At 48.2% G+C, this 25,203-nt stretch overlaps 7 protein-coding genes across 7 annotated transcripts; 4 read left to right on the top strand and 3 right to left on the bottom strand.

Moving 5' to 3' along the window:
* Positions 1-49: 49 nt before the first annotated feature.
* Positions 50-2,001, top strand: LOC120953822 (60S acidic ribosomal protein P0). Its single transcript, XM_040374091.2, has 3 exons — positions 50-152; positions 403-496; positions 813-2,001. The coding sequence occupies exons 2-3, from the start codon at positions 443-445 to the stop codon at positions 1,701-1,703; spliced, it is 945 nt and encodes a 314-aa protein (XP_040230025.1). The 5' UTR covers positions 50-152; positions 403-442; the 3' UTR covers positions 1,704-2,001.
* A 50-nt stretch (positions 2,002-2,051) lies between these two features.
* Positions 2,052-4,274, bottom strand: LOC120953821 (leucine-rich repeat protein 1). Its single transcript, XM_040374089.2, has one exon. The coding sequence runs from the start codon at positions 3,406-3,408 to the stop codon at positions 2,101-2,103; it is 1,308 nt and encodes a 435-aa protein (XP_040230023.2). The 5' UTR covers positions 3,409-4,274; the 3' UTR covers positions 2,052-2,100.
* A 424-nt stretch (positions 4,275-4,698) lies between these two features.
* LOC120953823 (protein ARV1) lies at positions 4,699-5,864 on the top strand. The gene is made up of 3 exons (XM_040374092.2): positions 4,699-5,067; positions 5,142-5,261; positions 5,326-5,864. Exons 1-3 carry the CDS (start codon positions 4,921-4,923, stop codon positions 5,842-5,844), a joined length of 786 nt encoding a protein of 261 aa, XP_040230026.2. The 5' UTR covers positions 4,699-4,920; the 3' UTR covers positions 5,845-5,864.
* Positions 5,862-7,574, bottom strand: LOC120953820 (probable proline--tRNA ligase, mitochondrial). Its single transcript, XM_040374088.2, has 3 exons — positions 7,343-7,574; positions 7,016-7,279; positions 5,862-6,913 (listed from the first exon to the last, which is right to left on the bottom strand). Exons 1-3 carry the CDS (start codon positions 7,433-7,435, stop codon positions 5,885-5,887), a joined length of 1,386 nt encoding a protein of 461 aa, XP_040230022.2. The 5' UTR covers positions 7,436-7,574; the 3' UTR covers positions 5,862-5,884.
* Positions 7,575-7,675: 101 nt separating this feature from the next.
* LOC120953824 (V-type proton ATPase subunit e 2-like) lies at positions 7,676-8,709 on the bottom strand. Its single transcript, XM_040374093.2, has 3 exons — positions 8,476-8,709; positions 8,338-8,385; positions 7,676-8,260 (listed from the first exon to the last, which is right to left on the bottom strand). Exons 1-3 carry the CDS (start codon positions 8,571-8,573, stop codon positions 8,119-8,121), a joined length of 288 nt encoding a protein of 95 aa, XP_040230027.1. The 5' UTR covers positions 8,574-8,709; the 3' UTR covers positions 7,676-8,118.
* Positions 8,710-10,083: 1,374 nt separating this feature from the next.
* Positions 10,084-25,128, top strand: LOC120953818 (uncharacterized). Its single transcript, XM_049607514.1, has 12 exons — positions 10,084-10,505; positions 13,677-13,908; positions 13,976-14,404; positions 14,462-15,413; positions 15,485-15,764; positions 18,129-18,160; positions 18,337-18,521; positions 19,505-19,845; positions 19,946-20,287; positions 23,132-23,525; positions 23,831-24,171; positions 24,240-25,128. The coding sequence occupies exons 2-12, from the start codon at positions 13,747-13,749 to the stop codon at positions 24,583-24,585; spliced, it is 3,804 nt and encodes a 1,267-aa protein (XP_049463471.1). The 5' UTR covers positions 10,084-10,505; positions 13,677-13,746; the 3' UTR covers positions 24,586-25,128.
* LOC120961542 (phosphate carrier protein, mitochondrial-like) lies at positions 16,889-20,821 on the top strand. The gene is made up of 4 exons (XM_040385322.2): positions 16,889-17,005; positions 18,129-18,521; positions 19,505-19,845; positions 19,946-20,821. Exons 2-4 carry the CDS (start codon positions 18,159-18,161, stop codon positions 20,289-20,291), a joined length of 1,050 nt encoding a protein of 349 aa, XP_040241256.1. The 5' UTR covers positions 16,889-17,005; positions 18,129-18,158; the 3' UTR covers positions 20,292-20,821.
* Positions 25,129-25,203: the final 75 nt, after the last annotated feature.

The following is a 25,203-nucleotide window of genomic DNA, read 5'->3' as shown; positions in this document are numbered from 1 at the left end:
AATAGGTTGCTATAAACGATATTTTTGAATATTTTATAGCGCTCCGGAACCATCCGTTCCTTGTAGCGGGCGAACGGATAGGACGTGAGCGGTTCGGCCTCAACTCGTCCATTTCGTCCGCATACGCTAATCTGTCAATAGCGACCGCTTTGGTAAGAAAAAATTTCCCTTTTTTCACTAGATTTTTCCTATCAATTGTCTTGTACGGGTGTTTATTTGCTGAACTAAAGTGCCTAGCTCCAATTGCACCTAGTCTTGTATTTCGTGCACTCGCAAAATGCCCGGTAAAAGCGTCCCAAAGCCTCTCCTGTTTCCACGTGTTCAGCGTACGATGTTGGGCACCCGAAGCCATTGTACCGAATTGTGACTAATGGTGATTTTGTCCGTCTTGGGTCTTTTCAGTTCTTAAATTTCTTTACGAAGTCCCTATTATCACATCAAGATGGGTAGGGAGGACAAAGCAACCTGGAAGTCCAACTATTTCCTAAAAGTCGTGGTAAGTAATCAACGAATGTAGAGCTTGCTGCTGGAGGTAAAGGGAGTTGGGCTGTGGTGTGCCAGCTGATGGAAAGTAGAATGTACTCCTTATGATGATAATTAAAACAATGAATGATGCGTACATGCTGCTCCTTGCTTGAACAAAGCTGAACCCAGGAGGTATCGGTGTGTGCGCAAATGCTTGCATTGTTTTACGTCTGATTTGTGATATACTCTGCCTTTCCTGACACCTTAGCTACTGCGACCTAACCTCACATATCTGCACGTGCGTAATATTCATAACGCTTTTCGCTTATCTTCGTCCCGCCCCGCAGCAACTGCTCGACGAATACCCGAGATGTTTCATCGTCGGCGCTGACAATGTCGGCTCCCGTCAGATGCAAACCATCCGTATGTCGCTCCGCGGTTCGGCCATCGTGCTGATGGGCAAGAACACCATGATGCGCAAGGCCATCCGCGGGCATCTGGAGAACAACCAGAACCTGGAGAAGCTGCTCAACCACATCAAGGGCAACGTGGGCTTCGTGTTCACCAAGGGCGATCTGGCCGAGATCCGCGACAAGCTGACCGAGAGCAAGGTGCGTGCCCCGGCCCGTGCCGGTGCGATCGCCCCGCTCGAGGTCGTCATCCCGGCCCAGAACACCGGTCTCGGTCCGGAGAAGACCTCCTTCTTCCAGGCCCTGTCGATCCCGACCAAGATTTCCAAGGGTACGATTGAAATCATCAACGACGTGCCCATCCTGAAGCCGGGCGACAAGGTCGGCGCTTCCGAGGCCACGCTGCTCAACATGCTGAACATCTCGCCGTTCTCGTACGGTCTGCAGATCCAGCAGGTGTACGATTCGGGCTCGATCTTCTCGCCGGAAATCCTCGACATCAAGGCGGAGGATCTGCGCGCCAAGTTCCAGGCTGGAGTCGCCAACCTGGCTGCCGTGTCGCTCCAGATCGGATACCCGACGCTGGCTTCGGTGCCGCACAGCATTGCCAACGGTTTCCGCAACCTGCTGGCCATTGCCGCCGTCACCGAGGTTGAGTTCAAGGAGGCCGAAACGGTCAAAGAGTTCATCAAGGATCCGAGCAAGTTCGCCGCTGCCACGGCAACGACTGCTTCCGCTGCCGCCCCAGCTGCCAAGGCTGAGGAGAAGAAGGTGGAGTCCGAGTCCGAGGATGAGGATGAGGATATGGGCTTCGGTCTGTTCGATTAAATGCGACAGCAAGACTACGACCCACGCCGACCGCATGCGCCAGCAACAGGTCGGTTGTTCCCAGACGGTGTGGTTCCCTGAGCTATATCTACTTTGGCACGGACGTTGTAGCTGCGAGCGTATACTCGTCAAGGCTGGGGACGGCCCAATGGCGACACGCTGGCCATTCTTCTTGTTACGTACCAAAATACGTATTTTTCTGTGAAACCAACTGAAGAGCAAAGCACATTAAAAGTAACACAAAAGCCGGTGAGTCAGAATCGCAAGAGGAAACAATCCGGAAACAAAAAAACAACAAGCAGTCTTTCTCATTTCAAAGCACGCGTGTCCGAATCAAAACCATAGAAGTAGTGAAAATGTAACAAGAATAATTTATTAAAACACAGTAGCTACTAGTTTAAAATCCTCGATTATGAAGTCTCCGCTCGTTCGCTTTCCGGATACACTTTTCGCTGCAAAAAACACTGTCCGCGATGAGAAGATGGTTGGCGTTGAGCACCAAGCAGGAACAGCGCCCATTGATCACTTTCGTGCGCTGGTACACTTTCGCATCGAAACACGGTTGGCCACAGCCGCAAAGAGGCACACGGCGTATAATGTCCACCACGGTGAACGGCAACAGTCCTGGCATTGCGTATGGAAGCTTCCTATGGATCACGGTACGTGCGGCGAGTTCGAACAGGGTCGACGGTTGCCGCTGCTGCATCGAAGGACTCGGGTGTAGCTCAGCTGTTCCTCCGTCGGGTGAAAGATTATTTTCCGACAGATCTAACCGCTCCAGTCTTATTCGTTCCAAGGTTTCCGGTACACCATCGATCTGGTTTTTGGCCAACGAAAGCACCCGAAGCCGGCTCATAGTCCACAGCGCAAAGGGTAGCTTGCGGATGTGGTTGTTGTTCGCTGTTAGTGCCACCAGTGCGCCAGCGTTTATCACATTGATCGGTAAGAATGAGAGCCCGTTGTCGGAAATGTTGAGACTCTGCAGCGACGACTGAATGTTCGGTTCCAGCAGCCAGTCCCAGGTGCAGTCGGCTAATCTGTTGCTCGACAGATCCAGCTCGCTCAGTCGTAGCTGGCCAAGTGCGCGAGGCAAGCTGCGTAAACAGTTGTTGGACAGGTTTAAAAATCGAAGCTTCTGTAGCAACAATATCTGTGAGTCGAATCGTGAAAGCTTCACGTCGGTAATCTGCAACGACACGAGCAGGCGAGAAAAGCCTTTCGTTGGGTAGTCCTTCCTGTTCGTTATCACGCACTTGGTCGCCAGGACACTCGGAGAATCGAGAATGGAGGCTTTTTTCTTCCCCACGGTAAGACACGGCAGTCGCAGTGGAGCGGACGGTGAAAAGGGATTCGTGACGGGCTGGGTCCCTTCCGCCGGTTGTCCGCTTCCCGTGAGCACCAGCTTTAGCACCTTCAGGAACGCCGTCAGCTGAACTTTATCACTTTTAATCTGCACATCGTGCTCGGGTGCGACGAACGAAATCGTGGCCTTTCCTTCCTCCAGAAAGCGGGTAAATATCTTGCTTATGTTCTTTAGGACGCTGTACTTGGTGCCGGCCTTGTTGGCGGTCGTAATGAGCATGATCTTCGTTTCATCTCCCTTCCGCTCGGATCCCTTCCCGATGGCAAGGATCGTTTTCTGGAACGCACGTTTACCCCCGGCCACGGACCGATTTATGGTGCAAGTCTCACAGATTAACTTCATGATGAACAAACGGCACCATACACATGTTTAATAGTAGTTTTACATTTATTTTGCTTTTCGTTGTGCTTTTTTCAACACTTCGGCGGAGGGGACTGATTTCGCGCCAAGGGAAAACTTGACATTAACTGCCCCCCGATGAGCAAAATGGTACACGTTTGAACGGTTTGTAATGGAATCACTCTGTCTCTATCTCTCTATAACTCTCTTACTCTATCTCTCTATATATTTCTCGCTCTCTAATTGATTTATTGTGTTCGAAACACAAATCAAGACAAATCGACGAAAAGTGATGTGTACGTCAATGAAAATCAAAGAAAATCAAAGAAAATGCATACATCACTTTTCACCAAAGACTCCAAACAACAAATACACTACGGGAAAAAATCAACAAATTAAATCGACGAGAATGCAACTTGATTTTGTGCCTTGACAAAAACAAGGTGTTGACTATTCGATTATACAGACTGTCCCCGAGATACGCTCCCATGTGCCACAAATCCACCCAATAACCACTAAACGGGGTCTACACGGCTCAAGCTCTCAACCAAAACGGAAAATAAAAAGCCTTCGTTTAGCAGACGGTAAATGACTCATGCGTTCTAAAAATAGCAAAAAAGCTGATGGCGCCATCTATTGGTGGGATAGCCACACAGCGGAGTTTTCTTCCGTTGGAGAGCTTTCTCATTTCCACTGTACTGTTGCATGGTTATGCATTGAAGTTATGCATTGCTAGAACTAGAACGTCGAAACAGATTACAAGCAAAGGATAGCAATATTATAATGAGATATGAAACGCCATCTATTGAGCAAACCAGTGAAGCTATGGAGCTTTCGTTTTTTCCATGGATATCTGATTTTCCAGTCGTTTAAGCTTAATACAGTAGAACGTCGATTATCCGGGCAGTTCGGGACCGGACGGTTGCCGGTTAATCGATTTGCACGGATAATGGTCCAAGAAATGTCAAATTCATATAAAGCTATAAAATCCACAAGTTTTAGGATTACTTCACCTTGAATCAATCGATTAATCGTTAGTAGAATATTATTTTAATCAATAACTATAGGTTTAACAACTGTTCATGAACAAAAATGAATTTCGAAAATACCACTAGACAGTACAGAGCTACACAACAAACTGGATGCCCACTTGACTATCGCTGCAAATGTTCGCAGTACGTTTGAACAGCTGTCACATTTATGCGCACGGTTAAGCCGCCCGCCGGTTAACCCGCCCCCGGATAATCGACGTTCTACTGTATGTGGCGCTTGCGATAGAATCTTGCATAATCCCAGAAGTTCGTGTGAACTGCAATCCGACACGTCGCTCGAGCCCTGTCAAAGATTGCGTGACGGGTAGCAGTCGAACGGAAATGCTTGCGTGATGTAAACAACAACAAATCAACGCTTCAAAAATCTGGTTCGGAAACAAGCAAACATATCTCTGTGCAGAAAATGATATTCCCGGTGTGGAACTAAAACTCCAAACTAGGATAATTCTCAGCAGCCTCAAAAATGAAGCTGTCGCTACCGTTGCAAGGATACTTTGATCTGCTGAAGCATTCACCGGGCGAGAAAAAGTTTGTCTGCATCAACTGCGGTCGGCCTGTGTCCGGCCTGTACCGTCAGATTAGTTCCACCGTGCTGAAAATTATCGACTGCGTAAGATTTTTGTTTAAACTGTTCCACATTCTCAAGACCGGTTAAAAGACTTGAGCGCCCTGTTTGCCTTTCAGGATAAATGCAAAAAACCTGCCGACAAGTACATCGAGTTCGAGGTGCTTATCATACTGATCGATTTAATACTGCTGTCCAAGCCCGCCTATCGACATATTCTATACAATTCCGATTGTAAGGTGCGTACATTGGCCATATAAATTGATTGCAAAATAGTGTTTCATCGGAGAATTTCTATTCTAGAACCTCTGGAAAATTGGCTGCATTCTGATACTGCTCGAGGCGTACTGTTTCTGGACGGATGCCTTCCGCGGTATAACCAGCATTACCTATCGTTCGCACCTGACCGATCCGTTCCTGTCCGAGAAGGGGTTCTACCTGTCGACCGTTCATTTCGTGGCCGGTTTTCTACTGCTGTATGGGTTTATTTACTTATTTACCCGCGTTCTGCACCGGTCCGTGCCGAAGTTAACGGGCAATGGGAAAACCTACCCGTACATGCTGCTGCATGGCGTGATATTGGCCAGCATCGGGAAGTTTCTCTTCATTCCCATCATTATCTGGAGGGAAAACTCGACCGAGACGGGCATGGCCATCCATATTGTGCTGGTGCTGATGTATTTTGTGATATCGCTGGTACAGATCCACTCGGTCGTTAGTGACTGTACGCGGTCGCGATCCGGCGTGATCGTCATTCTGGCGTTTATTGTTAAGGCATACTTTCTGACTCGAGTGAGCGGATTGCTGCAGCAGTTTGTATAATAAATTAGTATTCTCCCTTATGTGTCCGTGCCTGCTTTGTCTACAGCTTCTGTGCAACTTTATTGCGATCGTTTTGCATTGCGGCAGGGTGTTCCGACCGCTTTGCAGCGGTCAATATTTCCGCAACGGCCGATAATGTATCGCTGTACGGTAGGCTTACTTCCGTTCCCGCTGCTACGTCGTGCAGTTCCAGCTTCTTTTCGCTGGCGGCTTTCGCACCTACGACCACAATGACTGGATAGCCCATTTTACGCGCATCCAGCAACCGCTTGCCAATGGTGAGCTGTGTACGATCGTCCACAATAACGTCCCCCGCACAGTTTGCCAACGATTGTAGATCGTCGTGAAGTTTACCGACCCACGGGGTTGCTTGTGCCTCCTCCTTACTGCCCGCCTTGGGGGTAATGATGCAGACACGGTACGGCGCAAGTGCGACCGGCCATCGTATTTCCTTCTCGCTGGACAGGACTTCGATCGAGGCGGCCAGTAGCCTCGTCACGCCGATACCGTAGCATCCCATCTGGAGGGGCACCGGTTTCCCATTCGCGGCCAGACACGTCGCCCCGAGCGCCTTTGTGTACCGATCCTCGAGAATGAATGCATGCGCCACCTCGATGCCTGCCTGTCGTTCGAAAGTGTCACTTCCGGTTTCGCAACTTTTACACCGTTCGCTCAACGCCGGGAAAAGCTCAGCGTTCGTGTGCATTCCGCACCGGGTGCAGCGGATCAGCACATCCTCGCCCACCTCGCTCGGGAAGTGGTACTCGTGCGACAGGGATCCACCCATCGTCCCACAGTCTCCGGCCACCTTTACGAACGGGACGCCAATTTCGCGAAACAACCGGCCGTACGCTTCGTTCACCGAGTCGTACGTTTCCTGGCACCGTGCCCGGTCAACGTCGAACGTGTACAGGTCCTTCATGAGGAACTCTTTCGCTCGCATCAGCCCAAAGCGGGGTTTCATTTCGTCCCGAAATTTGGTCGATATCTGGTACAGGCGCAGCGGAAACTGGCGATACGTAACGGGAGCGATGGCGGCGAGTAGCGATGTGATTGATTCTTCGTGTGTCTACAAAAGGGGGGGGGGGGGGGGGGGGGGCGGTAGGACAGAAAGAACAACACATGTTTAAGCTTCAGCGTGGTGGCAGCAAATGTGGCACTGTAGGCTTACCGGTCCCAAAATTTGCACCTTTCCGTGCCGATCGGTCGTCTGGAGCAGCTCTGTCGGTGTGCCCGCTTCGGTAGCACCTAGTCGGCCACTCTTCTTCCACAGCTCTGCCGATGTTAGGAGCGGAAGTACCATCTTTTGTGCTCCGACCGCTTCCATGTGTCGGTCTATCAGGTCAACCGCTTTCTGCAGCGATCGCTGTAGCAGAGGCAGTAGGTAAAACGTCCCATTGCCAGCCTGTCGGATGAGTCCTTGTTCCAGCATGAGCTACGAAAAAAGAGGAGCGTGAGTTAACTTAATTACACGAGAACTATTCCTTTGACGAATTACCCTTTGACTTTTGGAGGTGATATCCTGCGATTTTATGGTAGCATTTTTCGGGATGATTAAGGCTGGTTGAAACAGTTTGGAAACTCTCTGCATCGTCGCGTTCGTTCTTGGCCGGTAAAGGAACGAGTAATCACAGAACCACACGGCACTAACAACATTCACCCCACACGGGCTTGGCGTAACAACATAAACAAATCGGGGCAGCTGGAATACGTCACTACTGAATCACATGTCAAAATGGGGTTGCTAGAGGAGATAACAAGTGCGGGTTGCGGAATTGAAAGAGTTGAAATAATAAAGCCTTTTCTTTCGTTGGAAAATAGTTCATACGGATTTATGGATCCAGCGTACGTATCGTTGGAATTTAGGTTACTTTATTTGTATAATACATTCTCTTTCGCTAGGGTAAATCATGACAGAAGAGATAAAAACTGTAAACGAAACGAAACAAAACTTTACATCAACACATTGCAGGGCGTTTGCGGACACGCGAAAGCGACACAACGCGTTCGCTTGGGAAATGATTGAACAAAATATGAAGTGAACAATACTTGTGCTACATCCAATCCAACCATCCTTGCAACTGCACGGCAGATTGATGGAGAGCAACACATCTTTTAAACGACTCACTTAGTTCCTCCAATGTCTCTTAAATGATGTTCACGAAATTTGATCGCTTCTGCAATGCGCTACTTGCAACGATGGAGGAATGTTCAGCGAGTAGGTTGTTATACGCTGCGGTTGCTGAGCTGCTGGGACGCACACCAGGGGGGGATCTAGTGATCCGAGTGCTCTGGCTGGAACCCTTCCATGTCTGGCAGCGGGTTGCCCCACTCACGTGCCATAATGAGAATTGTATTCTGGTGCAGCTTCGGTCCAATCAGCGGGTTCATCTGGGCCATGTAGCAACACAGCCAGCTGGAAGGAAAGATATGGTGCAAAACACAAGGTCATTCACTGGCTGGTACGTATCGGTGGACTGCTGCTCTACTTACAACAACCAGCATGTCGCCGCCGTCAATATCAGCACACACTGGACGATTCTGTTGGCAAAAAAAAGAATAAATTGTAGTTCAGGCTCAGTGCGTAGGGGAGTCGTCAATCCCGCATCCAGTCACAAAGCGAATACATACCCACGGTTCGGGCCCTTCGGAGCAACAATCGGCAGGACAATGCCAACCACGCCAAAGATGGCGGAGAAAATAATAATTGGCAGCGCTGAAGCACCCATTGCTGAATCCGGCAGTAGACTTTTTAGGTGGGTTTGAACTGCAGCGATCGTATTTACCCCAAAACACACGCACACGGGATCGATCGATTTTCTGGAGGACTGCGAAAAGCAATGAGAAAAATATCACATGACAGGCGTACAGGCAGTGCGATATGACGTCACGGATTGTGTTGTTGTTGCGAGCTGTCATTCTCCGCGCACACACACGGCATGACAGCTGTCACAATATGCCACCTGGGTATTGTTTATGTTCTGCTTTTGCCTTTTTCCTACAGTTTCTTTTGATCAAAACAGTGGAAACTGTTGTGTGCCGCGAGATAAGAAAAACCCGCCAGCATCGAAGGAATGGACCGTTTTCTCCAACTCACTTCCGGCAGGGAGGAAAGATAGAATAGCACGGTTGTAATTTACAAAACCTACGGAGTGCGGTCGATGAAGTTGGCTCGAAAGTTTGTTTACAAAACTAACGATCATCTATGGACGACACCGACGAAGCAATCGTTGGGTGTGCAGGTACGCGCGTGTTGAATATCGCTGTTATGAAAGTATTACTAAATTCCTCTACGTCGGTGTGAATAATTCTACTGCATGTTTGTGTACTGTGCTGTAATCCAGTGATCCGCCCGGCCTTGCTGTTTCGTAAGTTACTCTCCGCTTTGTACGATAAACAACAAATTAGGGCAGCGAACGTGGCCGCAACATCGACAAAAATTACGCCCTATTAAGAACCACAAAAGAAAGCCGTTGCGTGGTCCATTGAGTGAATTAAAGGTAGATTGTACTTTCTTTACCTTTAGATATGAGTGTTAGAGTACTGCTGTCTCCAGTGAATTCGAGTGATGCGCATCAATTTGCACCGATAACGATAATATCGATATCGAGTGTTTGTGCTTACACTGAACATAATTTAATAAGGCCGATTGCTGCTTATTGCAAATTGGTTCCGAAAAGGGCACATTATTTGGCCACGGGCTCAAATTTGAACTCAAACAATCTCAACGCATCTACTTCTTCGTTGTACACAACATCATCCTCGACAAATTAAATTCTCAACGTTACAACGGCGCAAACGACTTGATCGTAACGCAACCAGCTTACGCAACGCAAAGTGCACCCAAACACTTCTCACGCGTCCCATAAGAAAGCCGTCCGCGTGCACGCGCATTGACCCCGGATTGCCGGCACCCGGGCACGAGATTTCGTTTGGCATGCACACGAGATCAATCGCGCATTCCACACCTGAAGAATGTAACAAAAAAAAAAAAAAAGGATGAATATGATTTTATGTTACACAAACACACCCTTGTTGCTTGTTATGCCGGAATTCAAATGAGGCTACAGAGCGAGAGAGAAAAAAAGGATCACCAATAAAAAAATCCAGTTCCTCCCTCTCTCGTGACCGGCGAAGAGGTTCTCCCTCCTTTAGCCCCCCCCCCCCCTCCGAAACATCGCAAACGGACGGAATGGTTGTGTTTTGTGTGACCCTCCCCACCCGTTCGGATGGTGCCAGTTAGCGGCGAGCGCCGCTGTATCGTTCCAGACGTCGAGGCGAACGGGTCTGGAAAGCAATAGCTGCGCGTTCTTCCTATCGAAATCGTTTCGTGTACCACCTCGGGCGCCACACATCTTCTACAGTTCTAGCCGGTCCAAGCGGGTGAAGATCGGTGACGGGCGCGGGTGGCGGTGCGGTTTCCTTTTCCTCCATGCAGCCACGTGCGCACATGGCTTTCGGCAACGCGCGCGTTTAAGATAAAAAGGGTCATTATTGTTAAAGAGAGGCAAGACGACGCACGCACGTTTCACCAGGCGAACATAGGCTGTGCTGGAGAGGCAGTGCCGGGTAGTGAGGAAAAGTAGTGTAACTCGCCGCAGGCTTTAGAAGTAGATCGGCTTTGCAGAACGGCGGACCGGTTTGAAGGTAACCGTACTTTGGTAAGTGTTAATAAGTGAAAGCAAATGCGCTTAAAGTAGACGCAAAGTGTGTATGGAACATCTCCGATATCTGTAATCTAGTATTTCTAAGCGCTTCAGTCAACAGGCGCCCAGTTCATGGTTAGCCAGTTTTGTGGTAGATGATCCTGATTGATCCTTGGCATCGTTCTTTCTCTCCGGTGTGTATGACTAATGATCAATAACCACAGTGTCCCCTACTGTGAGCTGTAATGCCAAATTGTGCAACGCCGTTAGCCGTTGTGTCCCCAAGTATAACTCATCCCTCAGTTGGAAGGCCTAAACCGTTCCATAATTACAATGTTTTGCAGTGAACGGCAGTGGATTGGCGTTTTGTGTTCTCCAATCATTTTGATACGGCAGAAACCGTTTCATTTCGATTCGTAATGATGATGACTTTGAATGTGTAGTGACCCTAAAACCACGCGGGTTTGCGCGTGTTTAGCACGTGTTAATACCATTCAGTGTGATTGTACATTGTGAAGCAGTTTAGAGTGTGGAATTATTGGAATTGGAACACCAACACCATTAAAAAATAATCCTCTCTTTAGGGGTAACTTGTATAAATCGTTCCATTGAAATTATAAAAAAATCATAAAATGGCCGTGATTGTACAACCCAAACTTGTTGCGATATGTTCAAATAAGTTAATCCGCAAAAACGCAGAACGAGACGCATAACAACCCCTATACACTCAAGGTTAAACCGTCCCAACAAAAGAGGGTCATACCAGGCACGATGATTTTTAAGGCTCGTTTGTTTCGTTTTTCCTCCACTTCAAACGCAGGATTTAGCTAAATCTGGATATTACCGGTTCGGGGCGGATAAGATGCGTAAGATTCTCATCTCACCTTCCATTCGATCTGTGCGTTCTGCGCAATCGACCTGTTTGGACACCCGAGGAGGACTAGAAGGTGTAATGAGGCTCCGCGGGGTCCAACCAAACGCCAAACAGCTTTCGATCATTTACCATCGGTGCAAAGAGCACATTTGGTCGAGGATGAAATTTACGCGCACGGTTTGCACGATCACCTTCCCCGCCGCGCAAGCTACTATAGAGTTGATATTGTTGGTTCTCACATAAGAAATGGTGCTCGTATCGTTAGGATATGGGTGAGTGACGATCGAACGCCGACCCGGCGAAAGATGTTGTGTAGCAGTAGTTGTTGGGTAAACATGTTTTTCTTTCGCTTTTATATCCTCTCACCTATCGCGTCTGAGGATCTGGGCGGGAGATATACGCTTTTCGGGCGCTTTGGAGCGGTGCGTATACGGCGATGGCCGGTTTTTAAAGCCGGTTTTTGTTTTTGTTTTGATGTTTTCTTCTTACATTTCGTAAACAAAATACACTTTTGAATGGGACCTGTGAACGTAAGCACAAAGAAAATAAAAAAAAAGTTCCACCATTTTAGGAATTCCACATTTGCTGCGCACGTTTCGTACTGTACGCCGTCAGCAACATTTTGAGGGATTTTTTTTCTCTTGTTTTTAATACCCATCGATCGCCCGAAAACCGTTCGCCGGACTGTAAACGAAAACGACAACGAAACAAATGTTCTTAGCAACCTTGTCCACACACATAAACACACACATACACACACTTTGGCAACATTTGTGTAAAGCAAGCCTACTTTCTAACAATCGTTTCGCAAACGGTTGCTGGGTTGTTTACTTCGCACGTGTTTCTGTTGGCGTAGTGTGCTCTACCGGTTGAACGGTTGTGGGCGAAAGGATTTACAGGAAGCTTTAAACCTTCCACAATATATTCGTGATAAATCTGCCGTCCCGTTTGTTTGTTTGTGTAGCTTCTTGGTAGTGTGATAAGCAAAACGTTGGTTTGCTTTAACTATTACCTACATGTCAAACTCTAGTACCTGTTGGTGTGGTGTTGGTACTTTCTTTACGACGAAAGCCTTTACAAAAATGTGTTTACTTGAATGATTTATGCTGTTTTTTGTGTTTTTGTTTAATTTGAAAAGGTAATACATTGTCCGACTTTGCCTGGAACATATTTTGAAATTCAAAGTCAATAATATGGAGCTTCCCTACATCCGCATATTTTGTTTTGCCTAAAAAATTAATTGTAATTAGGTAAACTGACTTCTGCATGGCGTGATCATCACTTTTTTTCTTTGGCACACAACAACCGTTGTCAATCAAGGCCTGCCTGTACCACTACTGGGGCTTGGCTTTCCGTGACTTACTGATTACACATAGCAAGAAAGTCAAATCCTACGTAAGAGAGCACACGGTCCATCCGGGGCTTGATCCCTTGACGGGCATGTTGTTAAGTATTTCGAGTTGACGACTGTACCACTAGATAGTCCCTGAACAATACTTTACCACTTACTATAAGTATCCTCTATGAGAATTCAAGTCTTCTGTGAATAGACTTTCGAAATAGACGTTCTTATTCAATTTCTTAATATCTGATGGACATCTATAGTTTAATGTAGAACACAACACACGCATGCATTGATATTTCGAAGCACTTGGTACTGATCGACACCATGTATACTAGGATGCGTCCCATCGTGGGGTTATGGTAACAATCGGATTAAATTCATTTGGCAACTAGATGTAGAGGGTTAAGAAAAAAATGTCTAAATTAACCATTACTGAGAATCTACCATCCGGTTCAGAGTACGGTCTGCTGTGTAGCACAACAAAATAATGTCGATCGAAATCGATCGCGTTTCTTGCTAAGCATTAAGAGGATCCCACCGTTGTAAACTTCTTCCGGAAAGCATTTGCGCATCTACGTACCTGTTCAGTCGCCTTTTTTTTTTAATAAAACTATTTGTCCTCGGTAGAAGGTCTGTCGCATTCGATACCCGTCGATCATAACTGTGCGTACATGTAACCGATTTGTCGTTCAGTTTTTGCCTCATCATCAAACGGTAGACATTGTAATACCCTGCACGCAAAAAAAACACGTCCAAAGAATGGCTTTATGTGTAGGCCGACACACAACATCAGTGCCAGATGGTAAAGAGCCTATCGTATGTTCGAATACAAAAAAAAACAACGATAACTCGAATTGAAACAGTTGTGCTAATACTAAAGCCGATTCGTGCCGATAAACCTAGTGTAGTGTGAAGTCCAAAGTAGTGATGAGCGTGTCTGAACGAAGATCTTTTACCACTTTTACAGCAAGGCAGCAACCGTAGCACCGTAAAGTAGCAGCAAGCAAGCAAGGCACCGGACCGTTTACCAAACCGTGATGGGTCTATCACGCGTGGAGCGCGTTATCCCCGGGACACGATGGCTGCGCGGCTACACGGGACAGTTCGTGGTGGCCGATCTGATCGCCGGCATCACTGTAGGATTGACAGTACTTCCCCAAGGGTTGGCGTATGCGACACTTGCCGGTTTAGAGCCTCAGGTAAGATGGATTCCTGATGGATTCGTTCCCTAGCTAACTCTTCGTTCTTCGTGTTTCAATTCCACAGTACGGTCTATACTCCGCCTTTGTCGGTGGCGTTGTGTACGCGCTTCTGGGTGGCTGCCGTGAGGTGACGATCGGTCCAACCGCCCTACTATCACTCATGACTAGCCGACACACGGGCTACGGAGGTGCGTCCGGTCCGCAGCTCGCCATACTGCTATGCTTCCTGTCGGGCGTAGTCGAGCTGCTGATGGCCGTCCTACGGCTTGGTGCGCTGGTCGATCTCATCTCGCTGCCCGTCACGGTGGGCTTCACCTCGGCCACCGCACTGATCATTGGAGCGTCCCAGCTGAAAGCGCTGCTCGGCATACGCGGTGGGTCGGGGTCAGGATTCGCCAGCACCGTGCGCACCGTGGTGGAAAAGCTTCCCGAGGCCCGGATAGCCGACAGCATACTGGGTGTCGTATCGATCGCTGTACTGCTGGCAATGAGGGTAAGCTACTGTCTTCTTTTATCTGCATTCTCCCCCTAATCGTCTCCTTGCTTTCAGAAATTAAAAGACATCAAAACACCGCCCGAAGCTACGCGGGGACGCAAAACACTGGGATTCGTTTGCTGGCTGATTGCAACAGCGCGCAATGCGCTCGTCGTGCTGGTGACCAGCTTTGTCGCGTTTTACTACGATCAACGGGGCGAACGGCCGTTCATACTGACCGGCACGGTGAAAAGTGGAATTCCGGACTTTCAGCTGCCACCGTTCAGCACCGTACTGCCGACAGGCGGTGGACCCAATGGAACCGAACCAGTGCCGGTCGGCTTCGTCGGCATGATCGAGGAGCTGGGTGCATCGATTGCACTCGTGCCCATTATCGCGGTGCTGGGCAATGTGGCCATCTCGAAAGCGTTCGGCGGCAGCGGCATCAATCCGACGCGCGAACTGGTCGCCCTGTCGCTCAGCAACATTTGCGGATCGTTCTTCAGCTCGTTTCCCGTGACGGGATCGTTCTCGCGCAGTGCGGTCAACCATGCGAGCGGCGTAAAGACACCGATCGGTGGCATCTACACCGGTGCGCTCGTGCTGTTGGCGCTGGGTGTGCTGACGCCTTACTTCCAGTACATCCCGAAGGCTGCCCTCAGCGCGGTGATCATTTCGGCGGTCATCTTTATGATCGAGTACGAGGTGATCCGCCCGCTTTGGCGATGCAGCAAGCGCGAGCTTATTCCGGGCGCGGTAACGTTCGTGCTGAGTCTAATCATCGGTGTCGAGCTGGGACTGTTGGCCGGTGTGCTGACCGATCTGGCTTTTGTCGTGTACCGGACCGCTCGCCCACTGCTGACGGTTAGCGTGGCAGATACGGCCCTCGGCACGCAGTACATTTTAATCCGTCCAAATCACAGCCTCTTATACTTTCCGGCCGTCGAATGGGTGCGCAACGTCACGTCCAAAGCTATCAAGCAGCATGGCAACATTCCGGTGGTGTTTGACTGCCGGTTAGTGAATGGTAAGTGTTGGCAGTCTATCTTCTCACCACCGTCTTGTTGTGTACTAATGGATCTTTGTTTCGTTCGATAGAATTCGATTACACTGCCGCGACTGGTTTGCAAATGCTGCAAAAGGAGCTGGAGAAGAAAAAGATCCCGCTGATCGTGTACGGATCGACGAACGAGGTGCGAAAGCTGCTTCAGGAAACGCTGAAAAGCAGCCTGATCGAGGTGACGAATGATGACGAGCTGGAGGTTCTGCTGCAGGAGCTGTCGCCTGCCGACGGTGCAGGTAAGCATGAGCTGCGGGAAGTCGTTACACCGCTCCTATCGCCCGACCGTGCACCGCCCATCGCCGAGCTCGAGGATTCGTGAACGGTTTACCATGTGCCTTTTTATCAGTCTGTGTGTGTGTGTGGTGTGGTAATGTCCTGTGTACGCTGTGTTCGTTCCAACCCATCTATTACTCTTTATGTTGCGTATCATCCCAATCATCCTTTGTCGACCGCTGCGTGTACCGCTTGCGCATGTGCTATGTATGTGTAACCCACCCATATGTATCGGGCCAAATTCATGTTCCTTTCTGTATGTTATCCTCTATCTTCGTCGCGTGTATTATAGGTGTACGATAAGAAAAGATAAGAAATCTCCTTCCTAAAGCTCTCCTGGACAAAAAGGGGGGTAACTTATCTGCTCATGCACGATTACCCTTCGAATATTAGTACCGATTGGCCACTGACAGGCAGAAATGAATTCGAATTTATTGTTAACTATATTTGTTAAGCGCACAGGTTTCTGTGTATTGCCGAATTAAAATAAAGCAAATGTATTTTAAACACAATCACGCACGTGGTGATCGGAATTTGGATTTTTTTTTGTTGCAATAGCAAATGGAGCTATGATTATGCTTTACATTTTCCGACCGTTGTTCGTAATTTGGTTAATGTAACGCCACATTTTATGAAAGAAATTGTCTAATTTGCGTAATAATTTATCTTTCACCTAAAAAAAGACGTATTTCCGAAACTATGAAGTTAGATTTTGAGTTTTATATTTAATTTTATCTTCGCTTTAATTCTTCTGTTTAAGTAATTCTTTAGGTTTTTTGGAATGATTTTCTTTTACCAATATTTTTATGATTCCCTTTCAACGACCATGTCCTTTTTTTCAAATTGCTGGAACGTAATGAGTCGGAGCTTTGGCTCCGACTGGAGAAGCCCATCACTAGTTCGATTGATTGAGCGAAAAAGCTGTCGCATTATGGGCGACATGGATTAATTGTGGTCAAAAATATGTTGTTTTTTTATTTTATGGTTAAAATTTTAATTTTACACATGCTGCTCAGCCTCTATGTAATTAAACGATGATTCTTAAGAACTTTTTATGTTTATACACAAGAAATGTGCATGGTTTGGATGGAATTATGGATGAACAAAGAACAATTGTTTTGCTATCGTGCGTGACGTAGCCATTGTCAAATTTTGTTCTCCGGGAATTCGCTCCGCTGGATTCTCCAGCCTGTCAACGGAAGAAGAAGCAACGAAAAGCGGTCAAAGCTGTCTCAATCGAAAGCCAGCCATTTCTGCAGCTTGTCGTCTGCCTGACTGAGCCGGTAAGTTTGTGCACCAGAAATAAACTGTACTCAAAGTTTATTCTTTCTATTTAAAGCTGACATTAGCAAATGAAGTGATCGAGTGTGTAGAACGATTAGTAAAGTGCAGTAGTTGCTTTTGGGGCAACAAAGAGGCGCGGCAGTGGAGTGTGCAAAGTGTGCTTCAAGGCCATCCTTAGTCAGATTTTAATCTTAGTGTTTTGTATGGTTAATTAAGCTCCCATCTGGTAATTAGGCCGAATATACTGTTACGCCTATTGTTTATGGGACAAAAGTCTCTTTTTCCCTATATGCTGCGGGGAATAACTAGTTCAATTTTTCACGCACTGTCTAGAATGTTCCGCCGATGCTCTACGCAGGTCCCTTCCACGTGACAGAAGCTCTCTTTCACTCCTGTAGTGTTTCGTGGAAGGTCGTGACGCACTCTCCGGGATGGATGGCCGTGCACACCGGTTCCATTTGACACCCTCCGGAGGTGATAATTGTGCGTGTATGTGTGCTTTGAATGTTTCACCCGAAGTGTGAACGAAAGCAAAGATTCCAACCCCTATCGTGATTAGAGTTGCATGAAGCTGGCTTAAGGGAGGGGGATTTTGCAAAACCCTTATTTCGGCAAGCTTTAAAGTTTCCCAGTCATGAGCGAGGCGCTTACGACATAATGCGACTTTTTGTCTGGTTATATAACGAGATCGAAAAGTTGGAATTTGGAATGTCTGGAAAAGGATGGTGTACAATGATTAGTATCGGTATATTCACTTAAAAATTAACAAGCCTCAAATGCTCATACTAATTTTCCACTCTTTAAATAAATTGAGTTAGTAAAAGCAATCACCTCGAGCGCAAGAAAAAGGATTGTTTTTGCTAAATTGGAAATTAGTTTTTATATAATAGCACGGCCGAAGGAACGTTGTTTTAAAGGTCTTCCAATCTTATCTTATCGCAAACGTGGCTGCGTCGCTGGTCGCTTCTACTGTCCGTAGAACATCGTTCCTCTTCAGCTTCAACTGATGTCGTAATGTCTCCAGACTCTGCTGATATCGATTTAATACACTTCGAAGTGTTGCAGGAACTAAAATAAAACTAATCCATTTCTGCCCTTCTTTACCCTTTCTCCCTCTTCCAGGTGTCGCAAGGATAAAAGATTCATTCCACCATGTTTGCCGGACTGCTGGATGCCGCACGGAACTCGCCCTTCCGCACACCGTTCACACGCGTGCACTGTGACGACGGTACCGAGAAGGCGGTAGTGCCGGGCCGTTCCGTTCAGGCAGCCGCCAGCCGCGAGGTTGAGTTCGGCTCGAATGAATTCTTCGGCCTGTGTGCGGTCGGAGGTATCCTGTCGTGCGGTATCACCCACACCGCCGTCGTACCGCTCGATCTGGTCAAGTGCCGGCTGCAGGTCAACCAGGCCAAGTACAAGAATCTGTTCCACGGATTCAAGGTCACCATCGCGGAGGAGGGTGCGCGCGGTCTGGCCAAGGGATGGGCACCGACCTTCTTCGGCTACTCGGCCCAGGTAAGATCCTCAAGATGGATAGCGGATGATAAGGGGCTATGGGGTGGGGCACTCGGTTGCACTTATCTGTCTGGCAGGTCCCACGTGAACGCGTTTTGATAAACTGTCCGTGACCTTTTTTGGAAGACAAGCTTGTACAAAAATGCTGCAGTTTTTTAGTGGGTGAGAAACCATGTGACTACACCGCGAAGCGGTAATACGTGCAGGGTGGGAATCACTTCTAATGCAACCAGCACGACGTGCTTCACATGAGATCATTTAGTCTGTGTCAGTTCTAAACATTCTACTCTACGCTCTGTGCGGCACAATGTTGGCTGAGTAATTGAACTGGCCTTGGGGCGGTTCAACGTATACATAAACGTGTGCCGTCGTGTCTCGTTACGTAATGCACTGTGAACGGCACTGTGCGTTTTTGCGATGCACGTTTTTCTTGCGGAGCGCTGTGGAACTTGAAAATCAATAATGCAAACTTTGGAAAGGATGCGTTCCGTAACAATTATGTTTTTATGATACAAACAAACTACAATACCAATGTTACTGTTTTGTTGAATTACAGTGGCAATTGACTTCGTGGTACGCTGTAAATCATTATTATTTAATAATTTCAGGGTTTTCCAGGAGTTCTCATAGCTGTGGGACACTTTATTGACTGCTACTTACATAAAATGAACTTAATATATTGCGAATTGGATACTATAGCACCCTTTTAGGACAAATCCAATAGGAATTTCCAGAAAGCCTGTCCAAAAAGAATGCCATATAGTCCAATTTCCATCATATGAAGTTCACTTCCTGTAAGAAAGAGTCAAGGAAGCGTACCTCAACTATGAGAACGCTTGGAAAACCCTGTAGTGTTTTTTGTTGGTGTGAGAAGTGAAACAAATTCAAAATAATAAATCGGACTTCTATTTAATCTCGAACAGTATTCCAATCAGTTCTACAAGTAATGCTCACTTTCGTTTATGATTCGTCCACTTCCCCAGGGTGCCTTCAAGTTCGGTCTGTATGAGGTGTTCAAAATCAAGTACGCTGACATGATCGGCGAGGAGAATGCCTACCTGTACCGTACCTGGGTGTATCTGGGCGCTTCCGCCTCGGCCGAATTCTTCGCCGACATTGCGCTGGCCCCGCTGGAGGCGGCCAAGGTCAAGATCCAGACCATGCCCGGATACGCCAACACGATGCGACAGGCCATGCCGAAGATGATGGGCGAGGAGGGCGTTATGGCGTTCTACAAGGGTCTGGTTCCGCTGTGGTGCCGTCAGATCCCGTACACCATGATGAAGTTCGCCTGCTTCGAGAAGACCGTCGAGCTGTTGTACAAGTACGTACTGGCGTTTTTGTGCCATCGTTTGGACCGAGCATCACTTTATCTAATCCACTGTGTTTCTTTTGTTACTTTCCGTCGTCCACGTTCTGTGCAGGCATGTCGTGCCGAAGCCACGCGACCAGTGCTCGAAGGGTGAGCAGCTGATTGTGACGTTCGCTGCCGGCTACATTGCCGGTGTGTTCTGTGCCGTGGTGTCCCATCCGGCCGATGTGGTGGTGTCCAAGCTGAACCAGGCCAAGGGATCGTCCGCGATCGATGTGGCCAAGCAGCTGGGCTTCATGGGCATGTGGAACGGTCTGACGCCGCGTATCATCATGATCGGTACGCTGACCGCCCTGCAGTGGTTCATCTACGACGGTGTGAAGGTTGCCCTCTCCATCCCCCGCCCACCCCCGCCAGAGATGCCGGAGTCGCTGAAGAAGAAGCTGAACGTAGAGTAATTCTAGCGCCACGGATGAAAGGAAGTCGAAGCATTTGTTTGTGATGATGGTGTGCAGCACTGTTGTGGAAGTGGCTTCGTGCGCGCTGCTAAGCAGGAACGAATTAGTAATATTTGTTGCATTCCCCGGCCCGGCAATTGGAGTGTTTTTGTGAAAAGGTGCACGCGCGAGAAGAAGAGCGAAATAGGTATTGAATCGGAATGTTCCAACAACTGAATGATATTTTGTGAAACCCCGAACGGATCGAAGTAGTCCCAGCAGTGTGTTCCGGTGCTAATGATTATGTTTTTTTGCAACAGCAATGACGGCCACGTAAGATGCAATATGCCCGGTACATGTGTGTGATCGCGTGCTTAAACAACCCGAGCTATGTGTGTGTGTGTACGTGTGTGTGTGTGTGTGTGTGGGCAGTTGCCGCCGCCGAGCTAGTTTAAGCATTTGTGCGCTACCCTTTAAAGTGTCACAGCATCATCGTAAATAAAATCCTTGAAGCCGTCGTGTGAATTACGCTACGATTAGTAAACCCATAACTCAAATGTCCCGTGTTTGTTCTAAATTGTGAGAAATGTTCAAATAATTCGCTCGAATTTCGCCTGGGGAAGTAAAGCTGAAGTACAAAATAGGCAACACAAAAATCCCCACAAATCCAAGAAAATGAAAAAGATTTGGTAAGTTAAAAGGTCGAGCCAAGAACGGCGTCGCTGTCCTTCATCAGCTGATAAAACCGAAAGCGTACGGGGCTGTCCTCTGTTTCCACTGTGACGTCATCAATTCGTCTCATTCGTCTCTTTGCCATCTTGTTGTGAAGTGTGAAAAGTCGCGGAGAGCAAAACGTCACCACCGTTGAGTACGGTTAGGTACGTACTACGAATCACATGACGACGGTTGCCCTGCGAGAGGAACGTAAGAAGGAGCGAGGGAGGGGTGTTCAGTTTCTCGATTAGTGGGTCAGAAAGGGATACAATTTGCTCTCACAGTAATGCTCAAATCTTCTCTTAAATCCTTCTCACTACTGTTAGATGCCGCTCATTTACGCTCTTTCCTTTCTTTCTCTCTTTTGCAGGAGGGTGAAGCTACGGGTGCTCGCAGAATTTTCCCATTTGGACGGAAAAAAGGCGATCTGCGGGAGATCCGCTCGTGTATGTTTTCACAAACACACACATACAGTACAGCCCCCCGCCCCCTCCACGGCCCTTAAATATGGTAAGGAGAGACCGGGAAGATGGGATCGAATGTACGTACATCCTCCCCGGTGGAGCGGTGTGTGGGGCGAGTAGCAAGCAGCGCCAGCTCTAGCCAGAGTACATTAGCTGAACGAAACTGCGGCTCAGAGCGACCGTAGCACGGAAAGATCTCGCATCGCAGCAGGCGACGGCAATTGAAGGTAAAGTCAAGGGGGACACCATCAGTCAGGCAGTACAGAACAGAAAGCAGGCAAATTGTTCGATATCGTTTGCAGTGGTGAAGAAAAGGTGCGGCGAGCCAAAATTGTGATAGAGGGCAGCAAGTTGCGTGTGCGAAAAAAAGAGGTGTGCAGTGTGTTGAAGTTTATTTTGTAGATCATTCTTTTCGATAGGAGGGTTGCCTGAGGCTGTGTGCAAAACCACTTCACGCAAGAGGGTAAAGGAATACGTCCACCAAGCCGGGTGTGCTTTATGGAACAAATAGTTTCTAATGCTAATACTTCCCCAGTCAAAACTACTACCCTATTTCGTTTATCCAATCCGGCTGCAGCGCCAAGACGAACGTTCAGTGGAATCCGCTTGAGGTTATGTAATCGAAGGAAGGATTTGAAAAATACAGCCGTATCACACCCGATAACCACCTGAACGAACGGTCGGACCATAGACGGTTGAAACTACAATGAATAAGTAAACGTGTGCATTAGTTTGCATCTTTACTGGATAAGAAAAAAAGAAACGAGATTACATCAAGCAAGCGCACGAGGTGGCGCGCAAAACGGGGAGGGGAAACAACGAGACGTGAAGACGTGTGGATGCTGCTTGTGACCCAACTTGTGTGCGCCAATGTCGCTGCTTGTTGCTTCTTCGCGTGGATCGAAATTTAATTTTAGACACACTACTGTCCTCTCGTCCTACCCGCCGCGCGCGCGTCCCCTCTACGTCTACGTCATCCCCCCTTCATGTTACGCTGGCAAACAGTTTCGAAACGGGCTGTTCTTGAACTTGGACAAAAGAAAGCAGCTATCCCGGTTAGCCGTGCACGAGCGGGGGCTGCCTTTCGTTTGGTGGACCGTTTCCCAGTTGCACATAGCGGAGGCATGTGGCTCCCCACGCGGCCAATTAAAAAAAAGAAGCACGTGCAGCGAAGAAGGTTCAGGTGCCGATAGCGAAAGTATTTCTCTTTGGCACCAATTAGACAATCGATTCGCATCCCCCCTCCCCACCCTTAATCATTGATGATGCACTGATCCACATTGTGCAGGCTGTGCCCCCGGTGTCGTACAAAGAGCTTTGCATTACAGCTTCGTTGGGTTGCCGCGTGTGTGTTACGGTTACAACTATTTTTACGACCAACGTCCGAACCGAAGAAAAGGAGGTCATTATGCAACATTGAACCTTCAAGTGTGTCTATAGAGCCGTGTCTTTTGTGATAGGGAAGGAGGATGGTTAGAATGGGGTTTTGTTTATGCTCTGACGTCTTCTTCGACGGTTCATCTCTCTTCGGTTTGATGGTTTAAGGTGTCGGAACCAGGGACAGCCAGGGACAGCTTACATAATTGGCGCAAACCTTAGTCCGATCCGAAAAGTGGCAGTCAACCTAAACTTTATAATAAATGCCTCTTTCTTCATTGATCGCTTTCAGTTAATATCCGAGTGAATCGAAGCAAGCAACAGCAGACCCCCAAGCATCATGTTCACCGCACTACTGGACGCTGCGCGTAATTCGCCCTTCAAGACGCCGTTCACGAAGGCACAGTGTGATGCCGGTACCGTCGCCCCGGTCCGTGGCCGCTCCATTGCGGCCGCCGCCACCGATGAGGTCGAGTTCGGTTCGACCAAGTTCTTCCTGCTGTGCGGTCTCGGCGGTATCATTTCCTGCGGCTCCACCCACACCTTCGTCGTGCCGCTCGATCTGGTCAAGTGCCGGCTGCAGGTCGACCAGGCCAAGTACAAGAACGTGTTCCACGGCTTCAAGCTCACGCTGGCCGAGGATGGTTCCCGCGGTCTGGTGAAGGGATGGGCCCCCACGTTCTTCGGCTACTCGGCACAGGTAATGATGGCGCGGGATCATTTGTAGCGGTTTGCATTTCACTTCCATCATTGTCAGGGCGGATCACTTTGGGATGACATACGAGACACACAGACACGCACGTGGCGTTTTGCGCTTGCATTTCAGATAATGGAATGCTAATAGACTTAGCAAACAAGTGTCACATTGTGCGCTTTGTTGTAATTGTGCATTAAGTGTGATCTTGCGATGACATTCCCTTGCTCCGTTGCTTATCAGCAGCGTTCATCGCCTACTTGCTTCTGTTGCCCTACAAAGCTGTACTATTCCTCTTTCCACCTCCCCAGGGTGCCTTCAAGTTTGGTCTGTATGAGGTGTTCAAGGTGCAGTACGCCAACATGCTGGGCGAGGAGAATGCCTACCTGTACCGTACCTGGCTGTATCTGGGCGCATCCGCCTCGGCCGAATTCTTCGCCGACATGGCTCTGTCGCCGTTCGAGGCGGCCAAGGTCAAGATCCAGACCATGCCCGGATTCGCCAGCAATATGCGTGAAGCGATGCCGAAGATGATGGGCGAGGAGGGCATCATGGCGTTCTACAAGGGTCTGGTTCCGCTGTGGTGCCGTCAGATCCCGTACACCATGATGAAGTTCGCCTGCTTCGAGAAGACTGTTGAATTGCTCTATGCGTGAGTGTTTGATAACGGTGTAGGCGCTTGAAATGGAATTTATGAAACGAGTTCTCTTTCGCCAACAGTTACGTCGTGCCGAAGCCACGCGACCAGTGCTCGAAGGGTGAGCAGCTGATTGTGACGTTCGCTGCCGGCTACATTGCCGGTGTGTTCTGCGCTATCGTTTCCCATCCGGCCGACGTGGTCGTGTCCAAGCTGAACCAGGCCAAGGGATCGTCCGCGATCGATGTGGCCAAGCAGCTCGGCTTCATGGGCATGTGGAACGGTCTGATGCCGCGTATTATCATGATCGGTACGCTGACCGCCCTGCAGTGGTTCATCTACGACGGTGTGAAGGTTGCCCTATCCATCCCCCGCCCACCCCCGCCAGAGATGCCGGAGTCGCTGAAAAAGAAGCTTGGAGTGCAGTAAACCCTCCCCACCATATCGCCCTTTTCCCCTCTCTGTTGTCCTTACCTTATCCTAATTGTTAGCTTCCCATCAACATCATCCTGTTCCGCAAACTCTCGTACTCGTACTTTAATATCGTCTATTAGGGATGGCTGTCTTCGTCAACACTCAACTTCAAACACGAATGCTTCGAATGCCAGTAATTTTAAGAAACTCAACACACGAACTCTCCGCGGATCGCTTGCCGCCAGCCACCACCGTTCGTTCGTCTGTCGCTATGCGAAAGTCATTCGATTTGCAATAACAGTTGTTGCAGCTGCAATAGCACAGTAATATTCAGTATTGCATCGTGTGCAAATTGAAGTTTAATAAAACAAAAAACAAAAACAATGGGGCAACTACTCGCGCGAGCTGTTATCGTCAAAAAGGATCGGACGCAATGTGTTTGGCTTGGTGTGTGCGAGTGAAGGATATATCCAAAGAAAGGAATTATACATACAGAACACAAAAACAGAAACACACCAAAGTCGTTGAATAATAAAAAAAAACTAGACAGTAAAAAAAATGTGGAAAAATCAAACGATTGGATTTATAATTCCAAAATAGATCTTCAGACGCAAATGGTACATTCGCTCGACT

Source organism: Anopheles coluzzii, chromosome 2 (assembly GCF_943734685.1).
Source record: "Anopheles coluzzii chromosome 2, AcolN3, whole genome shotgun sequence".
NCBI lineage: Eukaryota > Metazoa > Arthropoda > Insecta > Diptera > Culicidae > Anopheles > Anopheles coluzzii.
This window is presented reverse-complemented; position numbering and strand designations above follow the sequence as displayed.

Coding starts and splice junctions, on each gene's coding strand:
- LOC120953821 (XM_040374089.2), bottom strand. CDS start 3,408: ATGAAGTTAATCTGTGAGACTTGCACCATAAATCGGTCCGTGGCCGGG.
- LOC120953818 (XM_049607514.1), top strand. CDS start 13,747: ATGGGTCTATCACGCGTGGAGCGCGTTATCCCCGGGACACGATGGCTG. Junction 18,161..18,336: donor TAAAAGATTCATTCCACCAT/GTTTGCCGGACT, acceptor GTGCGGTCGGAG/GTATCCTGTCGTGCGGTATC. Junction 19,846..19,945: donor ACCGTCGAGCTGTTGTACAA/GTACGTACTGGC, acceptor CGTTCTGTGCAG/GCATGTCGTGCCGAAGCCAC.
- LOC120953822 (XM_040374091.2), top strand. CDS start 443: ATGGGTAGGGAGGACAAAGCAACCTGGAAGTCCAACTATTTCCTAAAA. Junction 497..812: donor ACTATTTCCTAAAAGTCGTG/GTAAGTAATCAA, acceptor CCCGCCCCGCAG/CAACTGCTCGACGAATACCC.
- LOC120961542 (XM_040385322.2), top strand. CDS start 18,159: ATGTTTGCCGGACTGCTGGATGCCGCACGGAACTCGCCCTTCCGCACA. Junction 18,522..19,504: donor TCTTCGGCTACTCGGCCCAG/GTAAGATCCTCA, acceptor CCACTTCCCCAG/GGTGCCTTCAAGTTCGGTCT. Junction 19,846..19,945: donor ACCGTCGAGCTGTTGTACAA/GTACGTACTGGC, acceptor CGTTCTGTGCAG/GCATGTCGTGCCGAAGCCAC.
- LOC120953824 (XM_040374093.2), bottom strand. CDS start 8,573: ATGGGTGCTTCAGCGCTGCCAATTATTATTTTCTCCGCCATCTTTGGC. Junction 8,386..8,475: donor CCGAAGGGCCCGAACCGTGG/GTATGTATTCGC, acceptor TTTTGCCAACAG/AATCGTCCAGTGTGTGCTGA. Junction 8,261..8,337: donor GCGGCGACATGCTGGTTGTT/GTAAGTAGAGCA, acceptor CTTTCCTTCCAG/CTGGCTGTGTTGCTACATGG.
- LOC120953820 (XM_040374088.2), bottom strand. CDS start 7,435: ATGCAGAGAGTTTCCAAACTGTTTCAACCAGCCTTAATCATCCCGAAA. Junction 7,280..7,342: donor TCACCTCCAAAAGTCAAAGG/GTAATTCGTCAA, acceptor CTTTTTTCGTAG/CTCATGCTGGAACAAGGACT. Junction 6,914..7,015: donor AGGTGCAAATTTTGGGACCG/GTAAGCCTACAG, acceptor CCCCTTTTGTAG/ACACACGAAGAATCAATCAC.
- LOC120953823 (XM_040374092.2), top strand. CDS start 4,921: ATGAAGCTGTCGCTACCGTTGCAAGGATACTTTGATCTGCTGAAGCAT. Junction 5,068..5,141: donor TGCTGAAAATTATCGACTGC/GTAAGATTTTTG, acceptor TTTGCCTTTCAG/GATAAATGCAAAAAACCTGC. Junction 5,262..5,325: donor TATACAATTCCGATTGTAAG/GTGCGTACATTG, acceptor TTTCTATTCTAG/AACCTCTGGAAAATTGGCTG.